The 27382-nt window shown below is 43.8% G+C and overlaps 1 protein-coding gene across 2 annotated transcripts in view; it reads left to right on the forward strand.

Annotated features, from left to right (window-relative positions):
• Positions 1–986: 986 nt before the first annotated feature.
• The window catches only part of SIDT2 (SID1 transmembrane family member 2), a 278793-nt gene continuing 252397 nt past the window's right edge, over positions 987–27382 (forward strand). For both annotated transcript variants that reach the window (XM_069224701.1, XM_069224702.1), the window contains exon 1: positions 987–1724. In XM_069224701.1, the coding sequence (XP_069080802.1) occupies positions 1530–1724 (195 nt within the window). In that variant the 5' untranslated portion in view covers positions 987–1529. The remainder of the gene's footprint in view (positions 1725–27382) is intronic.

A 27382-nucleotide genomic window follows, 5' to 3' on the forward strand; every position in this document is an offset into this window, starting at 1 on the left:
AAGATTCGTTTATAGCATGTTTGCCACAACCGTCTGGGAGTGCAGAGTTAAGCGTTAGCGTGCCCAGCTCTCAAAATAAAAAATATATCTATATAATTAATAATTGGATTTCCTACTTTTCGCGATCACTTTATAACGGGTCTCGTGAAAGGTGATGCCCACATTATCAATGCCGTCTCTGAACACCAGTGCGTATGGGCCGGAATCACCGGATCCGGGCCAAGAAACCCCAGACGCCCCCCAGGAGCTTCTGAAAAAGTTTTAACATTTAATATTTTATTCCCATAAATGAAAAAGGTTACGGTGACAGCAGTGGCTTAATGGAGTTCATAGAATTATAATAAGTGGGAACTGCTACCGCTTTTCAGGTTGGCTGTTGCTAGTTATGTGAAGTCAGCAACGACATAATTTGTTCAAATGGCGAAACTGCCAATTGTTAATTTGCGTAATAGGGTTCAAATCCGACCTGCACTGTTTTCATGTAATCCTATACAAAATGGCAATGTCTGATCTACAAATAGGTAAACGTAAATCAAATATATACGTTACTAGTTCTATACAATATTGCATTGGTTTGTTTCCTAAATTTTCACCAACTCGTCCCGCCATTGATAGAGGGGATTCTGTTGCTCCCCAATACACTACCGTCTACTAAGTGATGAGCGAGTACCAGTGGGCCAAATAGATACTTGAAAAAATACTGTCGGCGTTTTATCTTCACCGGCAGAGACCTCGGGGTAACTATTACCGATCGCGCGGACCGCTAAACAAACGAGCGACAACACCATCAAGTGCTACTTAGAGAGTGTTTATATACTGCAAGGCACGTGCGGACGCCCCAGCCAACTAGCACTTCATAGTTGTGTGCCTCAAGCTAGTATTGGCTGTAGTTTATCCAATCACAGTCTCCTTTGTATAAAACGAGTACCTCGGCTCACATATTACATTTAATCATGGGATTGGCTGTCTTGCGACCCGGAAGTGCTGAGTTTATACACAAATATTGCCCATGAAAAGATCAACAAAGGGCGTGAGAGAGAATTGACCTAGGTTCTGCATAAGTAGCGGACGAACAAACACCATTTGGTAGGCATTAGTGGTGCGGGGTTCCTGCTACAGTTAACGGAGAAGAAGTTTACCTCTACTTCAGTTTAAGAAAGCAGTTAGAGTTGCTTCCCTGTCTGTCCTCGGCTTTATAGTCCGCTTCCCTCTTGTACGAGGAACACCAGCCCTGCCTAACGGAGGTCCTGAATATTGTTTCGTTTACACTGTCTGTGTCCCTGGTACTCCCTGCCTCCGAGTTCTCCACGTCTCACTGCCAGTCTTCTGTCATCATTCTGCTTTTGATCGGTGGCTTCAAACCAGGAAGTGGAGTTCGCGACTGTGCGATGCCACTGGAGTGTTGCACAATGTGCTGGTTGTGAACCTCTGCCCCTGGTGATGCTGGAAGCCAGTGGCTCCCAGGACAGACAGCGACACCCTGGAGCTCTCGCGCCTTCGCCTTTCCCAGCAAGTAGGCAGCTCGTGGCATGCGAGCCGTGGACATGTGGCTTCTGTTCTGGCTTCTGCCAGTGGCACCCCTGATGGCCCAGGAATTTCAGAAAGCTCCTAGCGCTAAAGTAATCTCACAGCAAGATGCAGAGTTTGACAAAGTCTATTCGGATCACGTTAACGGCGAACTGCTGAACATCTACAGCTTTAACCACACCGTGATGCGGAACAAGGTAAGTACAGCACAACACCAACACCTGTCCACACATTGAGTGCTTCATACGATGTGAATGGTGACCGCAAGCTTCTCAACACTATATTTTAATACTGCTCGTAGGTACCACAGGTACAGTTGCTTGTGAATGTACCAGATCATGCACTAAAAAGCAAAATGCTCTCCAGTACAAAAGATCTAGTTAAGCGGTAATATGCTGTGAGTGATTTCTTTGGTGGTACTCCCAGGTACCATCAATTATATTTGGAGGTTAGCACAAAATAAGTACCACCACTGATGTTGGTCGGAGCCAACGTAGCTCCTTCGGGTACGGTTAATCAGGCGTGGTTTTGTATGATAGATCGGCAGACAGTGTAACATTAAAGTTGCGAGATGATTGTGCAAAGCAGGGATTGTTAGTGTGTGATTTTTTTTTAAAGACGTGGTTGGTCTCTACTAGTTCACTATAATTGCATTTTATAGCAATGGTTTTATATCCTCTGTTTGTACCCATTATGTTCAGTTGTTTAATTTTTTGTCTAAGTTGCAAGAGCTGTTGTTACTTGATATCCGGGGATTTTAATGCTAAATTGGAGGGCTGTAAGTAAGTGACCCTCTTGAAGGATGTGGTATTATTTGTGATTATAGGGGGGCTGAGTTGTATAGATACTTGATGTCACATGACTTAGTTGATTTACACAGAGTACTAAGAAAGCTGGAACTATTTTTGCCTACGTATAGAGGGGTTGGACTGGCCTCCTACTATCGATTATGTTTGTGAATGCTGACTCTGTAAATTGGTTTTCTAATGGGGATGTCTTATTGGCTGAGAGGGGAGATCATAATGCCCTTAGTGTATCAGAGCTGTTATCCCTGAGCAGACACCAGTGTGATGCGAATATAACCTCTTATCACCCACAATTCTACAGATGGTCTAAGGCTTCTATGGCATCTAGAAGATCCAGGTGTCACATTCAAAATGTTGTTAAAAACATGACAGGGGCTGTTTCTCAGCTGTGTGACCGATTCTGGGCAAAAATTAATGGCAATACATTATAGCAGCCTGATCCAGCATGTTAAATCGGCCCTCCTTGAACCTACTTGCCCTGTTAAAGGGACCCCAGGCTGGTTTGACAAGCATTGTTCAGCGGCCAGTAGGAGGTTGAAGAAGGCGCTGACTGCCACCCCGAGGAAGTGGCCCAAGGTCAGCGATACTTACCGAGACTATAAGCATACCATCAAACTCAGTAAAGAGGAGTTATATAAAAGGGACTGGGAGCTGTTGGAAACAGCAGCAGCGAGGAACAACAGTAAAATATTCTGGGGCCTAGTAAAGAAAATAAGAATAAGCTATGTCTCAGATAACCGTCTTTTACATTGTAATATCTTTCGTTCCGACTGGGCTTCGCATTTCACTGCTATCTACCATTTGGATGAAAATCAAGATATTGGGCTTGCCCTTTGTAATAGGCTGCTGCCCCTCCCCTTTTTTTGTCACCTTGACCGAATTAGAGCTAGCAATTCAGCAGAGTATGGGTGAGAAAGCGCCCGGTCCAGACGGGGTCCCGATTAACCTCATAAAATGTACGCCTGAATTATGGGGACCCCTTATCACAGACGTTTTCAATTGTAAACATTTTGCGTTTCTGGACTTTGCCCTTTTTAAATACTGGAATTATGGTAGACAATCATATGTCCGTCCCCCAAATGCTACCGACCCATCTCTATCATTGATAGTTCAATTAAAGTAATAGGGAGAGTGCTTTATAACTGGCTTGTTACCTGGGCCCAAGATAATGAGTCTTTCGTCGTTCCAATTTGGCTTTCACCCGAAACTGGGCACGGGTGAGCAGTGCCTGATTTTAAATTTGATAAGAAGTAAATACACCAATGCCATGCGCTCATCCGTTTTTTTGGCGTTCATGTACTTGCCCATGGTGTTTGATTTGGTCAACAAGACCAAGCTGTGGACAATGCTGTTAGACCTGGGGGTAGATCTTCCCCTTGTAATTTTTTTGCATTCTATGCATACAGATCTAACAGCCAAAGTGTGTATGAACGCCCATGGTGATATGTCTCCTGAGTTTTCTTTGAAGTAGGGGGGTGCGCGAAGTGTGTATCTTGGGACCCTTGCTTTTTATCCTTTATACCAATGGCTTATGTACCTACTTAATTTTCACTCCAGTAGATACTCCAAGGATAGCGGATGTGCAGGTATCCGCGTAACTCTATGCGGATAACGCAGTCCTGCTCGCTCGCACCTGTAACGCACTGAGGTTGTTGGTTGATCGTTTTGTCTCATTTATGAGCGATTTATATTTAACCACAAACCAAGGGAAATCACATACTGTGGCAAAATCCAGGCTAAACAAGTTTATAATGAATGCCCAGCCACTTACAAGTATTAGAGATTTTAGCTACCTGGGTTTAATTTTCAGCTCCTCGATGTCCTGGCAGCCATAGCTTAAGAGCTAATGTTTTAAACTTAATAGAGCAGCAGGGGCAAAAGGTATTCTTGTTAGCCAAAGAGTAAAAGGGACCATTGTCCCTGTCCTAAAGGTGTACAATGTGCAGTGTGTAGCTACTGCTACGTATGGGGCTGGGATTTGGGGTTTCCACAATACATATGTCCTTCAAAGGGAGGAAAATCGAATACTTTGACAGCTATTGTGCTTACTACCATTTACATCTAGTTTATTCTTTATTCAGAGCTCAATTTAGGCTACATCTCAGATAAGGTGCACTTGGCGCCCCTTTTGTTGTGGGTCCGTGTTTGGTGCAACCCGGAGGCATCACTTTATAGGTCAATAATCTTGGACAGTTTAAGCCTGGAAAAGGGCCCTTCAATTCCAGGGTTAAAGTACATTCAAGAAACCTTGGATACGCTAGGTTTGTCTATTTTGTTTAAGAATCCTAGGGAAATAAGAAAAAATAGATTAATTAAAGGTTAAAAATGCCTTTGCTGAGTCCCACGAGGAAGAGAGGCTGAAAACTGAGCTGTCGAAGCGTACCGTGATGGCTTATTATAGTTTGTTAGCATCTGAGGAACCAGCCCTTTACTGAACCCTTAATCTTACTTCTTGAGAGAGATCACTTCTATTCTGATTTAGAGCTGGTATTGTTTGGAGGGCTAAAAGCTTTCATTGACAATATAGTCTGATGGGAGCAGCCGCATCGCTTTGCCCATGCGACAAGGGTACTCAAGAATCACTTTTGCATTAAATTCATTTTTGTAGTTGTCATAATTTCCTGCATAAGCATTTTATGTTGCCATTACTAAGAACGTTAGGACATCATCAGTGTAGAGTAGCATTATTCCATCTACAACAGTCGAGCTCCACCGAATTATGTTTCTGTGTGAGTTCTTTTTTTATAGTCTGCCATTAGAATCAGACAGTCACTAGACGGGGAATATTGTTAGTATGTGTTTTATGTATTTGTGAAGTGAATTGAGCTCGGCCATATGTACTGTTTTACATTTTTTGAGGTTCTATTTTTCATCATATGTTGTGTTTCGTATATTGTTTTCTTTTTTTTTTGGCTGAAACGGGTTGAATAATGATTCTAAACTAAACTACTAGTTCACTTATCAGAAGTAGCTTAGTTAAATGGAGGGATTGGGTAATGTTAGGTTGTACCAGAAACGCGGCTGTTGAATAACACATTGATCGTTGGTGTGGTGCTGATGAAACTGCTGGTGTCTGGATAGGTGCAACTGAGGAACACAAACGAGCGATGGATGGAATGCTTGAATTATTCTCAGCCAATGGTAATTATTTGGAGCTGCATCCCAGTCCACCTACATTTTGTGCAGTATGCCACCGTAGGTTAAACCCAACCATATGCAAATTACCCTTGTTCCTGCTCCAGTCGGAACAGTCCAGTCCAATCAAAACTGGAACATAAGAAACCCAAGACCAATTTCGGCCTTATTCGGCCTCTTCAGCCTTGTGAAGGTCTGTTTCATTAGCACATTGAGCAATGCAAAAAGTGATGAGTAGAATGCTTGAATTGATCTTTTCCACTGGTAATTATTCAGGCCGCATCCCAGTCCATAATTAATTTTTACCAACCTTGCTACATCAGGTATCATCCAGCCATATGCAAATCACCTTTGGTCTTGCTCTAGTCCGAACAGTCCACCCTGGAGTGCAAAGCAAGGTATTTTTTTTGTTTCAAAGTACTTTTATTAAAGTTTTAACAAACACAAACAGAGGAGTACAGCAATCTAGCAACACATCATGCAGGCAGACCTAAATAGGGTGACACTGCGAGCCGTGTCTTCTCTGAACTGGAACACAAGCAACCTAAGATTGGTTTCAACGTCATTGGGCCTCTTCAGTCCGGTGCAGCTGGGTTCCAATGGCACAGTGAACATGTGACCCACATCTGGACAAACCATTCACACTTATAGTATCGCACATAGGAATACAAACAATTAATGGATGAAATGCTTGAATTAAAACCAGTCACTGTTAATTACTCAGTGTCGCATCCCAGTCCATCATTTTTTTTCTGTCCTCCATGCCACCTCTGATTCTTGTAGTTCAGAGGGCCATGGTTATTGAAGGAGCAGAATCACTTAGTTAAAGTTTTTGTGGTTGATGTTTGTTGGAGGGATCTAACACCTCAGGGTAAAGATCTGTTTTTAGTATGTTCGCACATTATGTTATGTTATTTGTATAAAGTGCACCATCACCCGCAAGGGTATCGTGGTGCTGAGCATGTGTGTGTGCCTAGCCTTACCTATGGCAATTGAAAAGCCATGTCTTCAACTTCTTGCAGAATTCAGGAAGAGAGGAGGAGGCTCTGATGTGGAGAGGAAGGTTGTTCCATGATTTAGGAGAGATGTAAGAGAATGCTCATCCTTCTTACTAAGTTGTTAACAAAAATGTATTGAACTCAACAGCTGTAAGAAACTCAATTTGACGTCTTTGGAAACAAAAAGCTGCTGAGTTATGAACAACCTGTATTTGTAGTGTGCTGAGAAGATAGGTCAAAATAGCTAGTGTTTGCAAAAGCAGAGAGTTTACATGTTTCATATTTGATCTGCACTTGTAAAAGATCCCTTTGTAAGAAGCACATGCTCCAAGAAATTGAGTCCTTTTTGGAGTCTGCTGCAAAATTTCAAAATGCAGGTTCATTTGTGATATGCTGTCCAGCAGACCAGCTTTTCTTATTGTGCTCCTCATACCTCTAAAGTAGTTCGGGCTACAGCTGAGCAATGTGTTCAGCTTGTTAATGTGCAGACTGTAGGATTCGTCTTGTGATGTCTTTTCTAGGGGTGCAAGGCAGTCAGGGATTTTTGGGCAATACCTATAACAGGTATCAGGGGGTCATTACGAGTTTGGTGGTCTCAGGTACGAAATGTTGGCGGCGGCTGTCATATCACCAACGGGCCTGCGGTGAAGACTGCCAAATTAACACCATGGCAGTCTTCCCAACAGAACACAGCCAAACAACCGCCACTGCAGACATTTTGTCACGGACGGCGGTAGGCACCTTCAGGCCGGCGGAGGCCATGTTTCTGCCAGACATATTATGAGGATGCACACCACTAAGGTTTCCACCGCCGTTGCACCACCACGAAAACCCCTGGCCGAAACCAGCTCTATAAAAGGAAACGCCCACCTTCTGGAATACATACCTGGCTGGAGCCGCCATGGAACCTGAACTGGAAGTCCTCCCACTGCTACTGCTCACACAATGACGCCGGAACTAGTGATGGTGAGGAAGACAGCAACCGTGAATACACACACCTACCTCGCACTGGAGGGAAAACCCACACTACACACGCACATAAAACATTCACATCCGGGACAGCTTGCGACACACACGTAACCACACACCCATATGCGCGCACACACACACACACCCACACCCATGCTGTACACAACAGGACCTGTACTACACACACCACAGCCAACACACACGTGCCGCAGACACGCAACAACATCACAACCACAATTACACAAACGCTTCGCCAAGCAATGTCATTGCACACCTCACATGACAGCACATACTAACAACATGTAACAACACCAGACAACCAATAAACACAATCACACTGCCATAAAACAAAGCATACGCCACAATACTCTAACATTACACACAACGCAAATTACATAGCCATCACCACACACCTGGACGCGCCCACAACACCACCATAACACATCTCTATACAAACACTACACAATTTTGCTACATACATGTGACAAACACAAATGTATCTTACACACATTACACAGCAATGACAATGGGTCAAATGGCAGGGCCACACATGCAGCCCAGGCACAACAGCTGGCACAACCAACACACACACGTCACACACATGTCACACACACACCAAACAAAGCCTACAAATACCAAACCGCCATGTTGAAAGAAAGGCAGGACAAGTAAGTCCACATCGAATCCAACAACATGTTGGGCAAGATGTATTATGAAAGAAAAATATATACCAACCAACATATGTACAATTAAAAGGCCAATGGCCAGTCCAACGTGCCAGAGGCACAAATGGCACCTTAAAGTGCCCCAATTTGACTCCTGACTGCAAATTGACCTCCATGGGGTAGGGGCATCAAGAGGGCAGGCAGGCACCTCGGGGATTAGATGGGATTCAGGGGGTTTGGGCTTGGTTTTGAGAGGGTGGTGTTTGGGCTTGGGGGGGGGGTCCTTAAGGTTGGGTTTGGGAAGGAGGTCCTTGGGCTTGGGCTTTGGAGGGGTAGACATCTTGGCAGGGGTAGGGGCATGGGCACTAGCAGGGTGGGCAGAAGGGGACTTTGAGGTGGAAGGGCTGGACTTGGGGAGGGATGAAGAACACTTGGGTTTATCATGGGGTGGGAGAGGAGTAGGGAACAAGGAAAACTCCGAAAGGAAATGCTTCTTAGACACACCGGGCCGGTCATGGCAAAAGTGTTTGGGAGTGGAGCGGTTGTAAGATGTCTGTGTGGATGTCTTGGGTGCAAGTGCATGGAATGCTTGTGGGTGCTGGGTTTCTGTTGGGTGGTTGAGTGCGGGCGTTTAGGTGTTTTGGGAGGAGGTGCACAGAGATGTCATGCTGGATGAGTGACAGTCTGTTGGAGTGGTGTCTGCAGGTATGGTAGATGTGCTGCATGTGGGGGTGTAGGTGGTTGTGGTGGGTGCTGATGTGGTGACTGGGGTGGATGTCAGCGGGTCTGATATTATGGTGACTGTGGGTAGGACAGGTGTTGTGGCTGCATCCATGAATGATGGTGTTGTGGCTGCAGGTGTGTCTGGTGCAGCGTCTGTGAAGGGGTGGTGGGGGAGTCAGTGTAGGTAGTGGATGTTGGTGTGCCTGCAGGTGGGTGTTGTTTGTGTGCATGCCGGTGGTGGGTCTCACTTCCAACTGTCCTGTGCAGCAGGCCAGGTGGCTGCCATTTTATGCACATATCATGCCTTGCTGTCCCTAAATAAGTGCGTCATACACATTTATGTCCAAACTGCGGAGTAGGCCTACGTCGTGCCATCATAGTTTAGCTAATACATGTGATATGCATGTAACCGTGACGCTTCAGGTGCCCATAATGGTATGTGGCAGCAGTGTGACGAATGTTTACAGTGTTAGGTGTGTGCGATGATGACATGTTCTCCTTACATTTGTGAAGTACTTATCACTTAGGTTATCTAGAATAGAGAGTAGAAAATGTACTATCATGAGGAGGTTGAGACATGCACCAGTGTACCGACCACTAGTTGACCTTGCAACCATGGAGGACAGGCATATCATCCAGACCTATCATCTGAATCGTCAGTCCATTATGCATGTATGTGCCCAGTTGGAGCCTGATCTATTGCGTGCCATACACAATCCCTATGCCATCCCTCCCACAGTACAAGTCCTGTAAGTGCTACACTTTCTTTACACTGGGTCCTTTCACAATACACTGGGCTTGACAGCAGTGATGTCACAGCCCTTGTTCGGTCTTGTGTTGAAGGATGTACTGTTTGCTTTATTGAAACACTTGGACAGCTACATCAGGTTCCCCCAACATGCAGATTTGGCCTATGTGAAGGCAGACTTCTATGATATGGGACACATCCCTCATGTGATAGGGGCCATAGATGGCATCCATATAGCCTTGGTCCCTCCCAGTGCCAATGAACAGGTGTATAAGAACAGGAAGAACTACCAATTGATCAATATTCAGGTGGTGTTGTCAGACCAGTACATTGCACAGGTGACAGCCAAGTTTCCAGGATCTGTGCATGACTCTCCATTTTTAGGAACAGCAATGTCCCACACATGCTTGCATGGCTACACAGAGGAAGGGGTTGGCTCATTGGTATGTATGTATTTGGATGCAAGTCTTTGTTATGGCACTGGTGATTACATTCTTCCCTGTGGCTGTACCTGTATTGTAACAGTTCCGACCTTAATGCACACAGACGACTCTGGCTACCCTGACTGTTGGCACCAGTGAGAGACCATCCATGGGAGGGGAACTCCGTTTCACTGAGGCCCAAGGCAGGACGCGGCGTGTAATCAGAAGGACATTTGGCCTTCTGAAAGCCAGGTCCAGGTGCCTGGATGTCCCTGGAGGTGCTCTCCTCTACACTGGCCAAAAGGTATGCCAGATCATAGTTGCCTGCTGCATGCTCCACAATCTTGCCCTGACACGTCAGATACCATTGCTAGCTGAGGATGACGAGGCAGCTGGACCAGTGGCTGATGATGCAGACCTGGAAAGTGATGAGGAGGCAGATGAGGATGGTGCAGCTGACTCTAGGACTGAGCTCATCAATCAGTACTTCCAGTAACATACAGGTATGCTGACTGTGTATGTACAAGTGATGTATATCCACATTGATTGGTGACAATGGTTCTCCTGGTTAGAATCATCAGTGGTGTTGTAATGTGTTCCTATCCCTATGTGTATGTTGGGGGAGGTGACTGCTTGAATGTAAGGTGCAGAGTCTACATGTATCTTATCTTATATGTTTACTCACTGCAGGTTGCTAAATTCACATCATCTATGGACAGACCTGTGTTGAGCTACATGTCCCACATTTTCCTGTTCTAATGTAATTCCACCAACTGACTGTGTTATGTCAATCAGTGTCTCTGCTACCTATGGCTTGAGGCATTCATGCTCATTAGCCTTTGGTAACTGTTTACAAAATAGAGTTTTGCACATGACAGATGGAGCTACAGTGCACTTTGTTGTATTTCCTGTGACTGGGGATGTGTAAATGTTATCTGTTGTGCCCTGCTTTGGTAGCAGCCTACACAGGATGGAAAACTATGTACTGCACATGTGCTTTGTGTGGCACCATGCCTTCTATCCTGATGTAACTCTCTGCCATGGTCTCTTTTGCAGGTTGGATGAGTGATTATACTGTAGTCTGTGCATGGAATAGTGACCACCTTGCATCTGCCGTGGGACATATCCGTTGTCCTGTATCTCCTGCAGAGGATGCCTCCCTCTGCTGTCCATTACACTGCCTGTTAATAGAATTTTGCAAACAAAACTGTTGTGTTTGTTCAAATAAAGACACGTATGCTGTTGCTGTGATCAATAGTGTTTATTGGCCGTACAGGGGAAATGTGAAAATAAAATATATGATGCATACAGTGACAAACGGGTGATGAGTGGGGTCCTGGTAGTTGGAATCATCAGAGTAGGTGGCACAGCTGTAGCTAGCACAGGTCCAGTGTCCAAGGGCCATGGGAAAATGGAGTAATGTCATTGAACAGTTAACATGGTGTCTCAGTGGCACACAAGGGAGAGCAATTGGGTGAGTTACACCTCCTGGCAGTGGGTTTGGTCTTGGCATCTGCTTCAGCTGGATGTCTGGGTGGACGTCCACACTTGCCAGGGGTAGTGGGATGGGGGGGGTCATCAGCTACAGAGGGAGGGGTGCCAGGGGCTTGGGCTTCCCCTGGCAGGGCCTCCATTTCACTAGCTGTGGAAGGCTCAGATGTGATGTGGCTAGTGGAAGGGGCCTGCTGGTTGGTGGAGGAAGCACTCAGAGTAGTGTTTATGTCTCTGAGTACCCCTGCAATGGAGAACATGGTGGCATTGTGTGCCTGCCTCTGCTGCATGACCTCTTGGTGATATTCCCTCTGCAGCCTTTGTTTTCCCCCTAACATGGTAATGATCTGGCCCATCCTGTCCTGGGATTGTTGGTATGCTCCCAGGAGTTGTGAAATTGTTTGCTGGTCAGTTGACTCCCTTGGGTGCCCCGTCCTCTGGTCCACAGGTTCCCTCCCACACCCCGTGCCCCCATGTGCCTGTGCCCCTGGCACGGGGTGCCTACTCCCAGCGTCATTAGGACCTTCATTATCTTGGGTGTGAGGGGTCGAGTCAGATCCCTGTAGACTATTGATTGAACTATCCTTGGGACACAGGTTTGGAGACAAATGGTTGGCTGTGATGTTGATGCCACTGGGTGGGAGGGGTTTAATGTGGGCAGAGTGAGGCAGGGAGTGGTGGACTGACCAAGTGTCTCAAATGGGCTAAGTAAGTTGTCTGTCCAGACATCCAGAGGCGTTGTCCTCACTGGGGTCTTCATCTTGAGGAGGGCTGTCTGTCTCTGGTATCCTCTCCATGGTGGCAGTGGCAAATGTACCAGTGGATGTAGTGAGAGATAGTTAAATGGTGGATGTGTGATTGTTCATCTCCTTGTCTGATGCATACAATCAATTAATCAGGAATTTGTAAAGCGCACTACTAACCCGTGAGGGTCTCAAGGCGCTGGGGGGGGGGGAGAAGCGGAATGGGGAGGTGCTGCTACTGCTTGAACAGCCAGGTCTTGACATGATTCCCAGCAATGGCAATGACGGATGCAGCACTGCAAAAATTGTTTGTGGATAGTGGATTGTGACATGTGTACCATGCTCCATTGAGGTAGGTGTCAATCAGGCTAGGTAACCTTTGCTGCTTCAGCTCCTGTGTGATGGTTCACATGATACGTGTGCCCTGTTAGCTCGTGGCAAATCAGGCTTGCTAGATGAGAGTGGGGGTGGCTGCACGTTGCAGCATGGTGTCCAAGTGGGAGTAGGGTTCGTGGGTATGCATGGTAGCTTGTCCTGTCTGTGCATTTGGTGCATGGGGTATTCCTTCTTACTTTCAAGCCCATGAGCAGTCTATTTCAGGGTTGTTGATCTGGATAAGTGGCCATTAAATTTGGTGACAGTGCTGTGGCTGTGTTTGGCCTTGTTTGCCACGTAGTGGTCCTCAGTCGAAGCATCCGGTTGGTTTAGCTAGTGCAATAGTCATTCATACGAGAGATGTGCAGTGCAGTGCACATTGTAGGTTTTTATGTAGTTGGCTAGTGCATTGTGAAAGTTGTAGTGATTAGAATTGGTACTGCTATCCGTGCACTTGCCAGGGACTGTGTGGGCATTATGGCTGAGTGGGGTGTGGCATGCAGGAGTGGGGCAGTAGGTGATTAGGTGGGAGATGTAGTGGGATATAGTGAATTGGGGAGTGTTTGGGTGGTTTGCAAGCATGCTGGAAAGGACAAATGTGTGCCGGGGAGTGGTAGTTACTTATCAGAGTCCAGTCCTCTGGGTATTCCAGTCAGGCCCTCTGAGTGCAGGATGTCCAAGACCTTTTCCTCGCACAATGTGAACTCTGGGGGAGGAGGTGGGGCCCCACCGCCAGTCTTCTTCAAGGCATCTGGTGGTGTGATGTCATGGAACCCACCTTCCCCCGTAGGTCTTTCCACCTCTTTCCGATGTCTTCCCTTGTGCATGAATGGTTGCCTACTGAGTTGACCCTGTCAACAGTTCTCTGCCATAACTCCATTTTCCTAGCATTGGATGTTTGCTGGACCTGCGCTCCAAATGGTTGTGGCTGTACCTTGACAATTTCATCGACACTTCACCTCAGTGTCTGTGAAGCGTGGATGCTTTTGTTGGGACATGGTGGTGGTTGTGTTGGGGGTGGGTGTTATGTGTGCAGGGGTGCAGTGTAGGGTGTTTGGTGGGGTGGGGGTGTTTAGTTGTATATGAAGGTCGGTTGTGGTGTTTGTGTGTATTCGTTATGTGTGCATTGTTGTTCGTGTAGTTGTATGGTGTGTGCTGAGTGAGATGTGTATGTGTGCCTATTGTGTAAAGGTGGTTCTGACAATTTTTGCCTGCTGTTGGTGTATACGATTGTCGTTTTAGTTGCAAAGAATTGTGGATTGTGTGGGGATGTGTTACATAGTGCAGTGAGTAGGTGTGTCTGCTGTTTGTATGTGTGTAAGGTTTGGGGTATTCGAACTGGCCAATGTGGTGTTGTGTTCACTCTGGAATGAGTTTTTGAGCGCGGCGGTTCACACCGCCAGTAATTTTCTGCTGTGGTAGAACTGCTGTGGTGATTTGTGGCTTGTAATCTGGTAGGTGGAAAGTTATCGTGCTGGTGGTGGAACCTCCTTTTTCTCACCCACCTGTTTTATGCTGTGTCGGATTTGTGACTGTTTAGTGGCGGTCTTCAGTGTGTGACTCTTAATATGGTGGTCTGATTACCGCCATCTTGACGGTCTTTTGGCGGCCGCCACCGTGACGGTCTTCTGAAAAGACCTTAAAAGTTGTATTGAAGCCCTTAGTCTATATCCCAGGTGTTCTGACGACACAAGACTCTTGCACTCACACTGAGTGACTGCTTACTTACGTTTTGCATTTAACCCCTTAGCTGCTGGGCCTTCCCCCACCCCAGTGCTGAGCCCTTTTTTGGCTATTTCGGGTAGTTTGCACTTAGGGCTTCATAACTTTTTGTCCACATAAGCTAACCATGCCAAAATTGCGTACTTTTTTTTCCAACATCCTTGGGATTCTAAAGGTACCCAGAGTTTTTGGGTTACCCTGGAGGAGAGCAAGAAATTAGCCAAAACACAGCGAAAATGTCCTTTTTTTTTTTAAAAAAAAAAAAAAAAAAAAGGGAACAAAGGGCTGCCGAAGAAGGCTTGTGGTTTTTTTCCCCAGAAAATGGCATCAACAAAGGGTTTGCGGTGCTAAAATCACCATCTTCTCAGCTTTCAGAAGCAGGCAGACTTGATACAGAAAACCACATTTTTCAACACAATTTTGGCATTTTACTAGGACATACCCCATTTTTACAATTTCTTGTGCCTTCAGCCTCCTTCCAGTTAGTGCCAGAAATGGGTGTGAAACCAATGTTGGATTTCTGAAAAGTAGACCCAATTCTGAATTCAGCAAGGGGTCATTTGTGTAGATCCTATAAGGTTTTCCTACAGAAAATAACAGCTGAAATAAAAAAATATTAGCAATTTTTCTCCATGTTTTACTATAACTTTTTCCTGCGATGTCAGATTTTGGGAAGCAATATACAGTTACTTCTGCTGGACTCTTCTGGTTGCGGAGATTTATAGGGCTTGTAGGTTCATCAAGAACCCTAGGTACTCAGAGCCAATGAATGAGCTCCACCTTGCAATGGGTTTTCATTCTATACCGGGTATACAGCAATTCATTTGCTGAAATACAAAGAATGAAAAATGGGTATCACGAAAACCTTTGTATTTCCAAAATGGGCACAAGATAAGGTGTTGAGAAGCAGTGGTTATTTGCTCATCTCTGAATTCCAGGGTACCCATCCTAGCATGTGAGTTACAGGGCATTTCTCAAATAGACGTCTTTTTTACACACTGACTTACATTTGGAAGGAAAAAATGTAAAGAAAGACAAGGGGCAATAACACTTGTTCTGCTATTCTGTGTTCCCCCCAAGTCGCCCGATAAAAATGGTACCTCACTTCCGTGGGTAGACCTAATGCCCGCGACGGGAAACGCAACATGGACACATCACATTTTTACATTGAAAACTGACAGTTTTTTTGGAAAGTGCCTAGCTGTGGATTTTGGCCTCTAACTCAGCCGGCACCTAACGAAACCTACCCAACCTGTGCATTTCTGAAAACTAGACACCTAGGGGAATCCAAGATGGGGTGACTTGTGGGGCTCTCATCAGGTTCTGTTACCCACAATCATTTGCAAACTTCAAAATGTGGCAAAAAAAAAAAACTTTTCCTCATGTTTCGGTGACCGAAAGTACTGAAATCTGAGAGGAGCCACACATTTCCTTCCACCTAGCGTTCCCCCAAGTCTCACCATAAAAATGGTACCTCACTTGGTTGGGTAGGCCTAGTGCCCGCAAAAGGGAAATGCCCCAAAACACAACGTGGACACATCACATTTTCCCAAAGAAAACAGAGCTGTTTTTTGCAAAGTGCCTAGCTGTGGATTTTGGCCTCTAGCTCAGCTGACACCTAGGGAAACCTACCAAACCTTTGCATTTTTTTAAAACTAGACACGTAGTGGAATCCAAGATGGGGTTACCTGTGGGGCTCTCACCAGGTTCTGTTACCCACAATACTTTGCAAACCTCAATATTTGGGGAAACCCCCCCCCACTTTTTTCTCACATTTCGGTGATAGAACGTTCTGGAATCTGAGAGGAGCCACAACTTTCCTTCCACACAGCATTCCCCAAAGTCTCCCGATAAAAATGGTACCTCACTTGTGTAGGTAGGCCTAGTGCACACAACAGGAATAGATCACACAACGATCAATGCTGTTCCTTACATGAGGGCAACTGTTGACCCTGGGGTGATCCATTCCTGACGCTGGCACTAAGTACAGGCACTCAAGTGGGGTAATGTTTTTATCAGGACAGTTGGGGAAACACTAAGTGGTAGGAATTTTGTGGATCCCAGCATATTCCTGTAGTTTGTGTAACAGAAATGCAAGAAAAAATAGTTTTCATTCAACGTTTCAGCTTTGCAGGGTATTCTGGGTAAGAAAACCTTGGGGAATCCACACAAGTCCCACCTCTGTAGACTACCCCGGATGCCTAATTTCCAGAAATGTCTGGGTTTGGTATGTTTCCCTATATGGCCGCCAAGCCCAGGACTAAAAACGCAGGTGCCTGCCTTACAAAACCATTTGGTTTTGTAATAGATAATTTTGATGTCTCCACAATACGATTTTGGCTGACGTCACAAAGTCAGGGGGAGACACGGAAGATCTTCTGTGTCTCCCGTGGTATTTTTAAATTAAAAGAATCCTCAGTTGCAATGCACCAGAGGATTTTTTAACCCCCTCTCTGGTGTCGGCCACTAGTAGTGACCCTGCACCAGGGCGGTTGGGTGGGCGCTGGCCAGTGGTCAACACCCGCACTCAACAGGTTGAACTCCATGAGAGTAGTTGCATCTACCAGACAGAACTTGACCCAGAGGGTAGTGTGGGGTTAAATATTCAGAAAACGTGCAAAACAACAAATAAACAGATAATTTCAACACTGACCGTTCTTTACTTTATAAAAGGAAAGGGCTTAAAATACCGGTAAATAAATATTTTACACTCTTAACAAGCCAGTAGTAAAAAAAAACCAGATGTATTAAGACCTTCTGAGCCAGAGAATCAACCCCAGGCATTTTAGTGCTTTAGCATTGTGCACAAGAAAATAGTTAAAATTGAGTCCTGTGGCTAATACTATCATATTGGAACGCACACATGTTCTTTCTGAAGCATTCTATTTCTGTATATTCTCATTCATATTCTCTCTCTCGCATTCTCTCTCTCATTCTTTCTCTCTCTCTCTTTTGCTGATGTTTTTGAGATAGATCTTGAAATGCAGTGATTGTGGATGGCAAAGTCTAAAGGAATGTGCTCAGAAATACAGCCTGTGCATCTGTCACAACCCTAGTTAGTACCAGTGTTTAATTTGTAAAAATATAAGTTCCAGGGCCCTCATCAGGAGGCTACTTCAGCTCTTACCACTCATTGCCCCTGGCAGCGCTGCCTGTGAGAGTACCAGCACCTCCACTGGCCTGGAAGTGTGACTATTCCAGGCCAACACATTAAGAATGACTTATGCAGCAGATAATGGTCATGTTTATGTATATTGAAATAATAAGCAACTGTTGTTGTGCTCATCTCTATATTAGACGAACAGCTCCAACATGTGGCAGACTTTCATAAGTGCCTGTGGTGATAATTAAGTTCCGGTCCCGAGCACTGGAAACCACTGTCTCAAATTAAGCAGTGGTTAGAACCCACCTTCCAAAAATATGTTATTGGTGCTTCCTTATCGTACTCCCGGTGGTTTCCACATGTTACTCTGTGCCCACTTGAGGGAGACACTGTTACTAATCTCTGAAGACCAAAGATCCACTAGCAACTGGGTTGTAGAGGAGTCAGGGACAGTTCACCTTAATTTCCCCATAGATGTTAATTTCTTGTAGGAGGCCTGTATCTCTAAAGTCACCAGTCATCGTAGAGATTTTACAGTATGGTGCCACCCAAAAAGGTACCTTAATGTGTAGTGATCAGTAGACTATTCGCCTGGACATATGGTCTTGGCTGGGATTATAACAATGATATTTCTGGAATCACTACAGCAAGTAAGTTAAGTCCATTGGTTCGAGCTTCAGAGTGATCTATTTGAGCTGATTGTTTAGTGTGACAATTGTCCCTATGTAATGACATACATTGATAGTTTTAAATATTTCATGTTGAAAAATATGTTTTCAAAGATATTATATAATTAGAATATTTCATGCGGGGAAAGTGGCCCTGTTAAAGATGGTAGCCCTTCCTAGATTATTATACTTCTTTATGATGCTCCCTGTGTTTTTATGCCACAGGTGATATTCAAGGAGCTGGATTTCCTGGTCACTATTTTTGTATGGGACACAGGTCCAAGGAAGGTGGAGTTGGCCATGCTACAACGCCCGACAACGGAAGGAGGGCTGGTAATCCGGGATTACGAAACATACCACCTTGCAGCACAACTCAAATGGTTTACGCAATGATAAGTGGGCATACAGACACCAGACCGAGCTGTGGGACACTTCGTCCCAAAGCTAGGCAGATTAATAGAAGTACAGCTGAAAACGGGATGACTCACGGTTGGAGTAACATGTGAGTTTCAGGTCATGTGGAAGTGTTGCATAGAAGTCTTCAGATGACAGGTACTTGGGTCCCATATTCACCTGATCTACCTATAACCATGCTGATGGCGCTGCTCCATGGCAAAACATATTTTTCAACATGAAATATTTAAAACTATCAATGTATGTCATTACATAGGGACAATTGTCACACTAAACAAAGAGATTGAGCCTCTTGTGAGTATTGCATGGCTTATAAAACCTTAAGCTCATCTTCATGTTGTGGGTCATGCGCTCTCCAGTGTCTAACTTTCCTTTCCCGTTTCAATGTTTTGTTTTTAGAGATATTCTACATATTCAACTTTGGGTTCTCTTCAATATCCGCCCAGTCCTTATAATGATCTCACAACTGGAAGGGATCAAAACATTGTCAAATACTCTTTTATCAGTCTTTTTATGAATTATCACTTTTTGTACTGTCATCAGTGAAAAGCAATTTAAAATCCTCCATCATAGTATGCATCACAATTGGAACACCAAGCATTTTATTGATTACATTTCCAGTCATTTAAACTTGACTATGAAAAAGTCTGATTATTTTCTTTTAACAAATTTTATTGGGGTTTAGCATATTTCCACATCCGTTATCCTTCCTATTTTGACCCAATAAACAGTCAGCCACCTTCTCCCAACAAATTGCAATGTACACCCAAGCCCGCCCTCCAATGAGTCACTAAGTTTTATTCCTTTATATTATTATTGTACCATGCCCGTGCTCACTCTACATCATGATGTCCATTTTTGCTGTGAAATGGTGTTCCTCTCCATTTCCTAGTCTATGTGGAGTTGAAATGTATTGGGTTGCTGCCTGTTTATTTTTATTTTTTGGTAGGTGCCTGCCCACGGTGGCGGGGGACTTAACAATATTTTCTTGTCCCTTTTGTGATAGTGGGTGTTATTTTGGGAGGTAGGACCAGGGAATTTTTCCTCTCACCCCTTTTAGGTGTGTTGGTTTGTGCAAGTAAATTGAGAACCTAACTAAAATGTTGTATGAAGTGGTACCTGCGTTGTACTTGTCTGCTCCTTTTCAAGGAACAAAGTATGCTTCATACTTAAACCTGCATCAAGACTCATAAATAAACTGGCGACAAGTTGATAATAAACAAATTTCAAGAAGTGGACAGAGGCTGGTCACAGAAATTACCCAAACGTGCCAGAAATCAGAAGGTTTATTTGTCAAGGAATTTTGAAAAAAACGCTTATTGAAGTTAAGCGTTGCTGTAGTTGGATATGCAGAGTCCTTGTGTAAAGCTGTGAGTGACTTACTTTAATTCTGGTGGTACTTTGGAAAAATATTGCCATCGCTTTGCCTTGCTCATCGCTTCATAACTGCCAATGCAGTTACTTTGGCTTTCACACCACTTTGAAAGAGCTGCATGCGTAGTGTGCTCATGTGCAGTGTTCGCGTCGTAACAGCACGAGATATTTCTGCACGCACGGCCACCGGGAGGAAACACAATAAGTGACCTGTTTAGGGTCGCTGGGAGGAACCATATTATGCAGCGTTTTTACATCATTATTGGTGTCCATATTAGATCTGGCTGCATTAACTCGGTGTTGGATCCACACCATTTGTTCAGCAGTTCTGTGAAGATTTACAATGGATTGTTTGGAGAAAAGGAAGCTCTTTCAGAGGTGACAGTTCATGGGAAGTAACATTTAAAAAGAAAAAACATGTTTTTAAATGTGGTGAAAAATGGACAGTGGGTTGTCGGATCACTAAAACTCCACACATGTACATATACATTAATTTCTCTACTTTCCTTCAATATAACTTATGAAGAGTCAGCAAACCTTTTTTGTGTGTCCTCCACAGGCTTTCTGGCCTGTTGGGTTGGAACCTGTATTAAGATGGGTTGAATGGAAAGATCATTTTTTTAATACATTGAGGCTGTGAATTCAGTGGGAAAATGTCCCAAGAACACAAGAAACATATTTTGCTGCATTTTCTAGGTCCATGAGGACTGAAAACCTATAATCAAATTATCAAAACAGTTGCAGAAGGTGGAGCTAGTAATGCCTATAGTGTTGTGTCCGCTGACTTAGACAAACATTTTTACCTACAGTTTGCATGGGTATTACAAGGTATACATTTTTTTCAAAGGAAACAACAAAAAACTGAGAGTGTGGTTGAGTACGTTAGTGAATTACAAACGTTGGAATGGCAACTGGTTGTACATTTGGGGTATTGTTGGAAGACTTGATTAGAGACCAAGGAGTTGTGCATGCTTCAAACCCTGCCATACAAGAAAGATTATGGATGAATGGGGATGCTTGTTTGAACGATGTGCTTGCCATAGTGCGTAAAGCACAAACATCAAGTAGGTGTGCAAGTGACTTGAGAATAGATTGAAAGGTTTTAGAGAAGGAATCGCTTTGCACAATTATAAATGAAGATGTATGGAAGAAACATTTTGAAAAGAAATTGGCTACTAAATTATTTCCATCCGATATTAAACCAGAAGTGTATGGAAGAGCAAAAATTGATATGAAGGGAATCCGGTGGTTCAAATTGGAGTTCAAGAATCGATGTACCTATGGAAACTTATATATGTCAAAAAAAGGTCCTAGGATGGAAATATAAGTAAGAATTGCATATTATTCTTGACCCCAGTAACATAGAACAAGTGTTGGTAGTGGATGATGATGTGAGAATGGGTGAGAAAACGTTAGAATAATTTCCCTTTGTGTTTGATGGTAAAATTGGAAAATTATATGGATTTGAACAGAAAATCAGACTAAAACAAGGAGCAGTACCAAGAATACATGAAGTAAGAAATTTACCAATTTCTTTAAGAGAAGAGGGAGCGAAGGAACTAGATATGTTGGTGAGTGCTGGAATTTTATAAAACCAATAGAGGCATCTGAGTGGGTTTCACCTTTGGTGATGGCTGGTAAGAAAAATGGAAGATTGAAGTTATGTGTTGATTTACATCATGTAAGAAACATAATTATTCAAATTAATGAAATGGTAACTCTGTTGAAGGGTGCAAAATGGTTCTCAACAATAGATTTGTCTGTGACATGTCACCAAATAACTTTAGCTAAAGATAGTAAATAGTATACCACATTTGTTACACCCCAAGATTGTTATCAATTTAAGAGAATGCCTGATGACATCCTTATATTCAGTAAAACTAAAGTAGAACATGATAAGACTTTAGAAAATGTATTGAACATATTGGGATCAAATGGGTTAACCATTGAATCTTTTAAATGTACTTTCGTTGAGACTAGTGTAACATATCTTGGACATGTAAATACTTGTGATGACATAACACCAAAACCCACTCTGATTGATGCAATTCAAAAGGCACCTGCTCCTACCAATAAAGAGGAGGTCAGGTCGTTCATAAGACTAGCTGAATTTTGTTCAAAATACGTTTCTAACTTTGCTGCAAGAACCTACAATATTAGGCAGTTATAGGAAAATAAGAGCAATTTCGAATGGCCAACTGAATGTGATTCAGAGTTTCACAGTGTGAAACAATGTATAGCAAGTGTAGCTTCATTGAAAAGTTTCGCCCCTGGGGCACACTGTGTAAGAACTACTGATGCAAGTATCAGAGGGTTTGAGGCAGTTCTAACTCGAGCAGAAAAAATGGGATGGAGAATATAATAGCATATGCTTGTAGATCATTGTCACCAACAGAAGAGATTGCGTTTGGGTAGTAGATCATTTTAGATCATTTATGTGGGTGACACATTTTACCTTGAGATGTGATCTTAAATCATTAGCAAAAGTACTCATAATAAAGAGGACTACAAACACATCTTCTAGGGTGGCAAGAGTATCTATCAGATTGCAGTATTATGATTACAGTCTAGAAAGTGTAACAGGAGAGGAAAATATAATTGCAGATTTCCTACCCAGAACACCTAAGCAATTGGAATTGTGTTAAGATGAGGTGTGGAATGCCAGAACAGTTGCATATGTTCATGATCAAGGACATAATTGTTTTAAAAGAGAATTGTGGGATGAGAAGTGTAAAATAGATTTAGATGTAACCAGAGATGGAGGTTACCTTATTAAAGGATGCCCTGGCAAGGTAGAAGTAGGCAACATAATGAGACCATTTTGGGAAATAAGGTATGAGTGAGCTGTCAGAAACAAACAGATATGGAGAGGTGAGCAGGTGATTACTCTGAAAAATCTAAGAAGAACACTCATGAATTTGTCATGAGGTGCATTTTGGCATTGTCTGAACTAAACAAGCAGTCAAGGTATCATTCTGGTGGCCGGCAATGGATATGGAAATAGAGAAATTTGTGAATGATTGTGAGGTTTGCAGAAACACAGAGAAATCATTGGTAACCAAGAAGACTGCATATGGGAAAATGTGTACCAAATTAGCTGTGGTAATGTCTTGCAATTTATATCATGGGACCTATAGGAATGGATAATAATGATTTGTTCTCGAGATGGTCCATACTAAGAGAAGTTGAAGGGGTGGATACACATACGGTGCTACAATTCCTAGATCAACTATTTCTTTTGGAAGGTATTCAAACTACGATACTTGGTGACAATGGGGTGCAATTTACTTCTAACAAAACTAAATAATAGTTTGAAAGGTTAGAAATAAAGTATAGAACAACTACTTTGTATAACTCAAACAGCAGTGGAATGGTTGAGTGTTTTCATCGAGTCATTAGGAACACTACTCAATGTGCATTAAAATACCAAGGTGAATGGGAAATTCAGTTAGGAAAACTAGTTTGGGCACACAGAGTTATCAGTATGTGAGGTAAAAGGGTATTCCCCTTTTGTTTTAATGAAAGAAAGGAACCCAAGAACTAAGTATACACCGGGATGGTGGTTTCGATCCAAAATTGTGCAGTAGTCAGATGAATCAATAAAAGAAAAGTTGGAATCCTTGCAATCAAGAAGGAAGGAATGGTATGATAATAAACATGCAACAAAGGAATGTGACATGGTTTTAGGACAATGGGTGAGAGTGAACAAACTTTGTAAAGTACTGAAAGCAGATTTTATGAACCTATGGAGGTTGTAGAAGTGATGAACAATGCTGTTAGATTAACTGATGGAAAAGTGGGGAATTAAAAAAATAAAAAATAAATAAAAAATAAAGCAAAATGTTCAACTCCACTTTACAAACATGTTAATTAATTGAACAGATATTTTTTAATGGATGATATGTTTGACAGGATAACGCAAAAGAGCAATAGTGGAAGTATTCTAATTGAGAGCAATGATACTACAGACAAATGCAATGGTAGAAGTACCCTAACTGAGAACGCCATTGGAGAAGAAACTGAGGCACCTATTGTAGAAAAAGGAATTGACAATAAAGAATATTTTTCTTTAAAATGTAACCTTTCCAAGGGCGGAAAAAATCTAGAAATGGGAAAAAAACACCAGTGGAGTTGAAAGATTACATTTCGGAGATTTTTCCATTGTGAAAATTGAATCTTATGCTATGTGATATAATTGTCTCACACATATGTATCGCACTATATGATAAGTATGTTAGAATACATCACTTAACATACTATATTTTTATCTGAATTTTGTTTTTTAAATCTTCTTTTTCTTTCTCCTTTTTGTTTAAAACCAAATGACAAGGGAAAGGGATATTATGTATGTATGTATATGTATTATATATATATATATATATATATATATATATATATATATATATATATATAAATTCAATGAAAAAAAAATAAAGGTTACAGGGACGTTATAGTTAGGAAATAGAAATAGAATAAAAAAAACCCTTAGAAATTCACTGAAAAAAAAAAACAAAGGTTACAGGAACGTTGTAGGTAGGCTCACATTTGACTTGTATAAACCCATAGAAATTCAGCAGTTATAGTTACCTGAGCTAACTATAACTTCCACCCCTCGTAATGCACTGCTTAAGACCTCACATATTACAGCACTCATGACATGCTCAGTGACATCACTGATGACATCATCCAGTGAATGTAAGTGGTTGTATGGATGTGTGAGTGGACCTATGTGTGAGTGAGTGGTTGAGTAAGTTGCTGTCTGGCAGAGTGAGTGGATGTGTAAGTAGCTGTATGGGTGAGCAAGTGTCTGTGTGAGTGGCTGCATTGGTTGAGTAAGTGGGTGTGGGAGTAGCTGTACGGGTGTGTGAGTGCTTGTATGGGTGAAAGTGACTGGGTGACTTAGTGACTTGGTCAGTGAGTGTGTGAGGCAACGACTGTATTCCTGAGTATATGAGTGGCTGTATGCATAACTGAGAAGATGTGTCAGTGGCTGTATGGGAGAGTGAGTGGATGTGTGAGTAGCTGTATCACTGAGTGAGTGGGATGTGTGATTGGCTGCATGGGTGAGTGGGTGTCTGAGTGCCTGTATGAGTGAGTGGATGTGAGAGTGATTGTATGGGTGAGTAAGTTGGTGTCAGTTGCTGCATGGGTCTGTTAGTGGGCATGTGAGTGGTAGTATGGGTGCATCAGTGGGTGTGTGAGTGGCTGTATGGGTCTGTGAGTGGGTGTTTGAGTAGTTGTAGGAGTGTGTGAATTGCTGGGACGGTGAGTGAGTGGGTGTATGCATAACTGAGTGGCTGTATCATTGACTATATGGGAGAGTGAGTGCATGTGTGGGTAGCTGTTTGTGTGTGTGTGGCTGCATGGGTGAGTGAGTAGGTGTGTGGTTGAGTGAGTGGGTGTGTCATTTACTGTGTGGGTCTGTTAGTGGGTATGTGAGTGGCTGTATGGGTGTATCAGTGGGTGTGTGAGTGGCTGTATGGGTCTGTGAGTGGGTGTGTGAGTGGCTGAATGGGTGAGTGATGGGGTCCATGAGTGGTTGTATGTGTGAATGACAGGATACCTGAGTGGGTGTATGCATGAGTGAGGGAGTGGATGAGTGGCTATATTAGTGAGTGAGAGGATAAGTGGGTATATGGGTGAGTGAGTGGGTGTGTGGGTGAGTGACAGGGCGCATGAGTGGTTGTATATGTGACTGAGCGGGTGCATGAGTGGGTGTATAGGTGAGTGAGAGTATGCGTGAGTGGCTATATGGTGGAGTAACTGGATGTATTAGTGGTTCCGTGAGTGAGTGGGTGCATGATTGCCTATATGGGTGAGTGAGTGCATGAGTAGTTGTATGGGGGAGTGAGTGGGTGCATGAGTGGCTGTATGGCTGAGTGACATGGTGTTTGCCAGGGTGTATGGGTGAGTCAGTAGATGAGTGGCTGTGTGTGTGTGTGTGCGTTCATAAATGGCTGCATGGCCTCGATAGGTGAGTGTTAGAAATGGGGTTTTTGGTTGGCAGTCAGGTTGCCCTCTGTCCAAGCAAGAAACCCTCACTCTAGTCAGGGTAAGTCACACACAATCCGAATTATCCTGTGCCCAACCTCTGGTAGCTTGGCACGAGCAGTCAGGCTTAACTTAGAAGGCAATGTGTAAAGTATTTGTGCAATAAATCGTACAATAACACCATATAGCACCCCAAAAATACACCACACAGTGTTTAGAAAAATATAGAATATTTATCTGGATATTTGTAGATGAACACAATAAAAGATGCAATAAGAATTTGTAGGAATATCACTGAAAAGTGATATAAAGGTGGTCATTACAACCCTGGCGGACGGTGTTAAAGTGGCGGTAAGACCGCCAACAGGCCGGCGTAAAAAGGTTTGCAATTACAACCGGGGCGGAAACCACCAACAAAGACAGCCACTTTAACACTCCGGCTGCCACGGCGGTACAAACAAACAGCGCAGCGGTCACCTCCAACAGACAGGCGGAAGACAATGTACTGCCCACACTATTATGACAGGCCAATCCGCCACCTTTTCCGGGGCGGATTCACCGCGGATAAAAACATGGCGGAAACAGGAATTTCAAAGGGAAACCGCTCACCTCTACACACTCAACGAGGACACCATGGACCCGGAACTCCAAATCCTACCTGCGATATTCTTCCTGCTCCTGTCCCAGGAGCACGAACGCCGGCGGCGAAGACCACGGTGAGTACTGCACCTACGACACAGGGGAGGGGGAGGCAAAATACAGGGACACACACATGCAACACCCCCACCCCCACCCTCACCCACTACAACACACACACTAATACATATCTATTCATTATAGTTACACCCCCCAACCCCCACCGGAAGAATGCAAAGACAAAAGGAAATGAGTGTAACCATTGTAATATATTAAAATGCAGTACGCAAAAATATACATATATACACTATTAACAAAATATACACCAAGAATAGTAGTCCAGGTATTGCACCATTTATAGTCCGTGGACCACTGAGCCCAAAATGCATGGGCGAGGCCCACACTCGATACCAGATCAAAACAGAGAGAACACTGCAGGGGCATCAGATAGAAATACAACAGGCACCTCAGGGGGAAGGGGGGGGGGGCACCTCAGCCGGATGAGTGCACGACGCAAGATCCACGAGGGGGCTCAATGCCCACTGTTCAATCCTGGGGAGTGCAAAGCCACAGTCTCTCACGTCTCTCCAGTGGGTGGTTTGCCCACTGTTCAGTCCTGGGGAGTGCAAAGCCACAGTCTCTCAAGTCTCTACAGTGGGTGGCTTGCCCACTGTTCAATCCTGGGGAGTGCAAAGCCACAGTCTCAAGTGGATAACAGTCTCCACTGGTTCAGGAGGGGCACTGGTGCCCAGAGTGCTTCATCCTGTGAAGGACAGAGGTAGTGGATGCATGTCTCCACTGGTTCTGGAGGGGGACTGGTGCCCAGAGTGCATCACTCACTGCGTGACGATCCCAGTTGCGTCAGTGCCCCT

The sequence above is a fragment of the Pleurodeles waltl genome, chromosome 3_1 (genome assembly GCF_031143425.1).
Source record: "Pleurodeles waltl isolate 20211129_DDA chromosome 3_1, aPleWal1.hap1.20221129, whole genome shotgun sequence".
NCBI classification, from domain to species: domain Eukaryota; kingdom Metazoa; phylum Chordata; class Amphibia; order Caudata; family Salamandridae; genus Pleurodeles; species Pleurodeles waltl.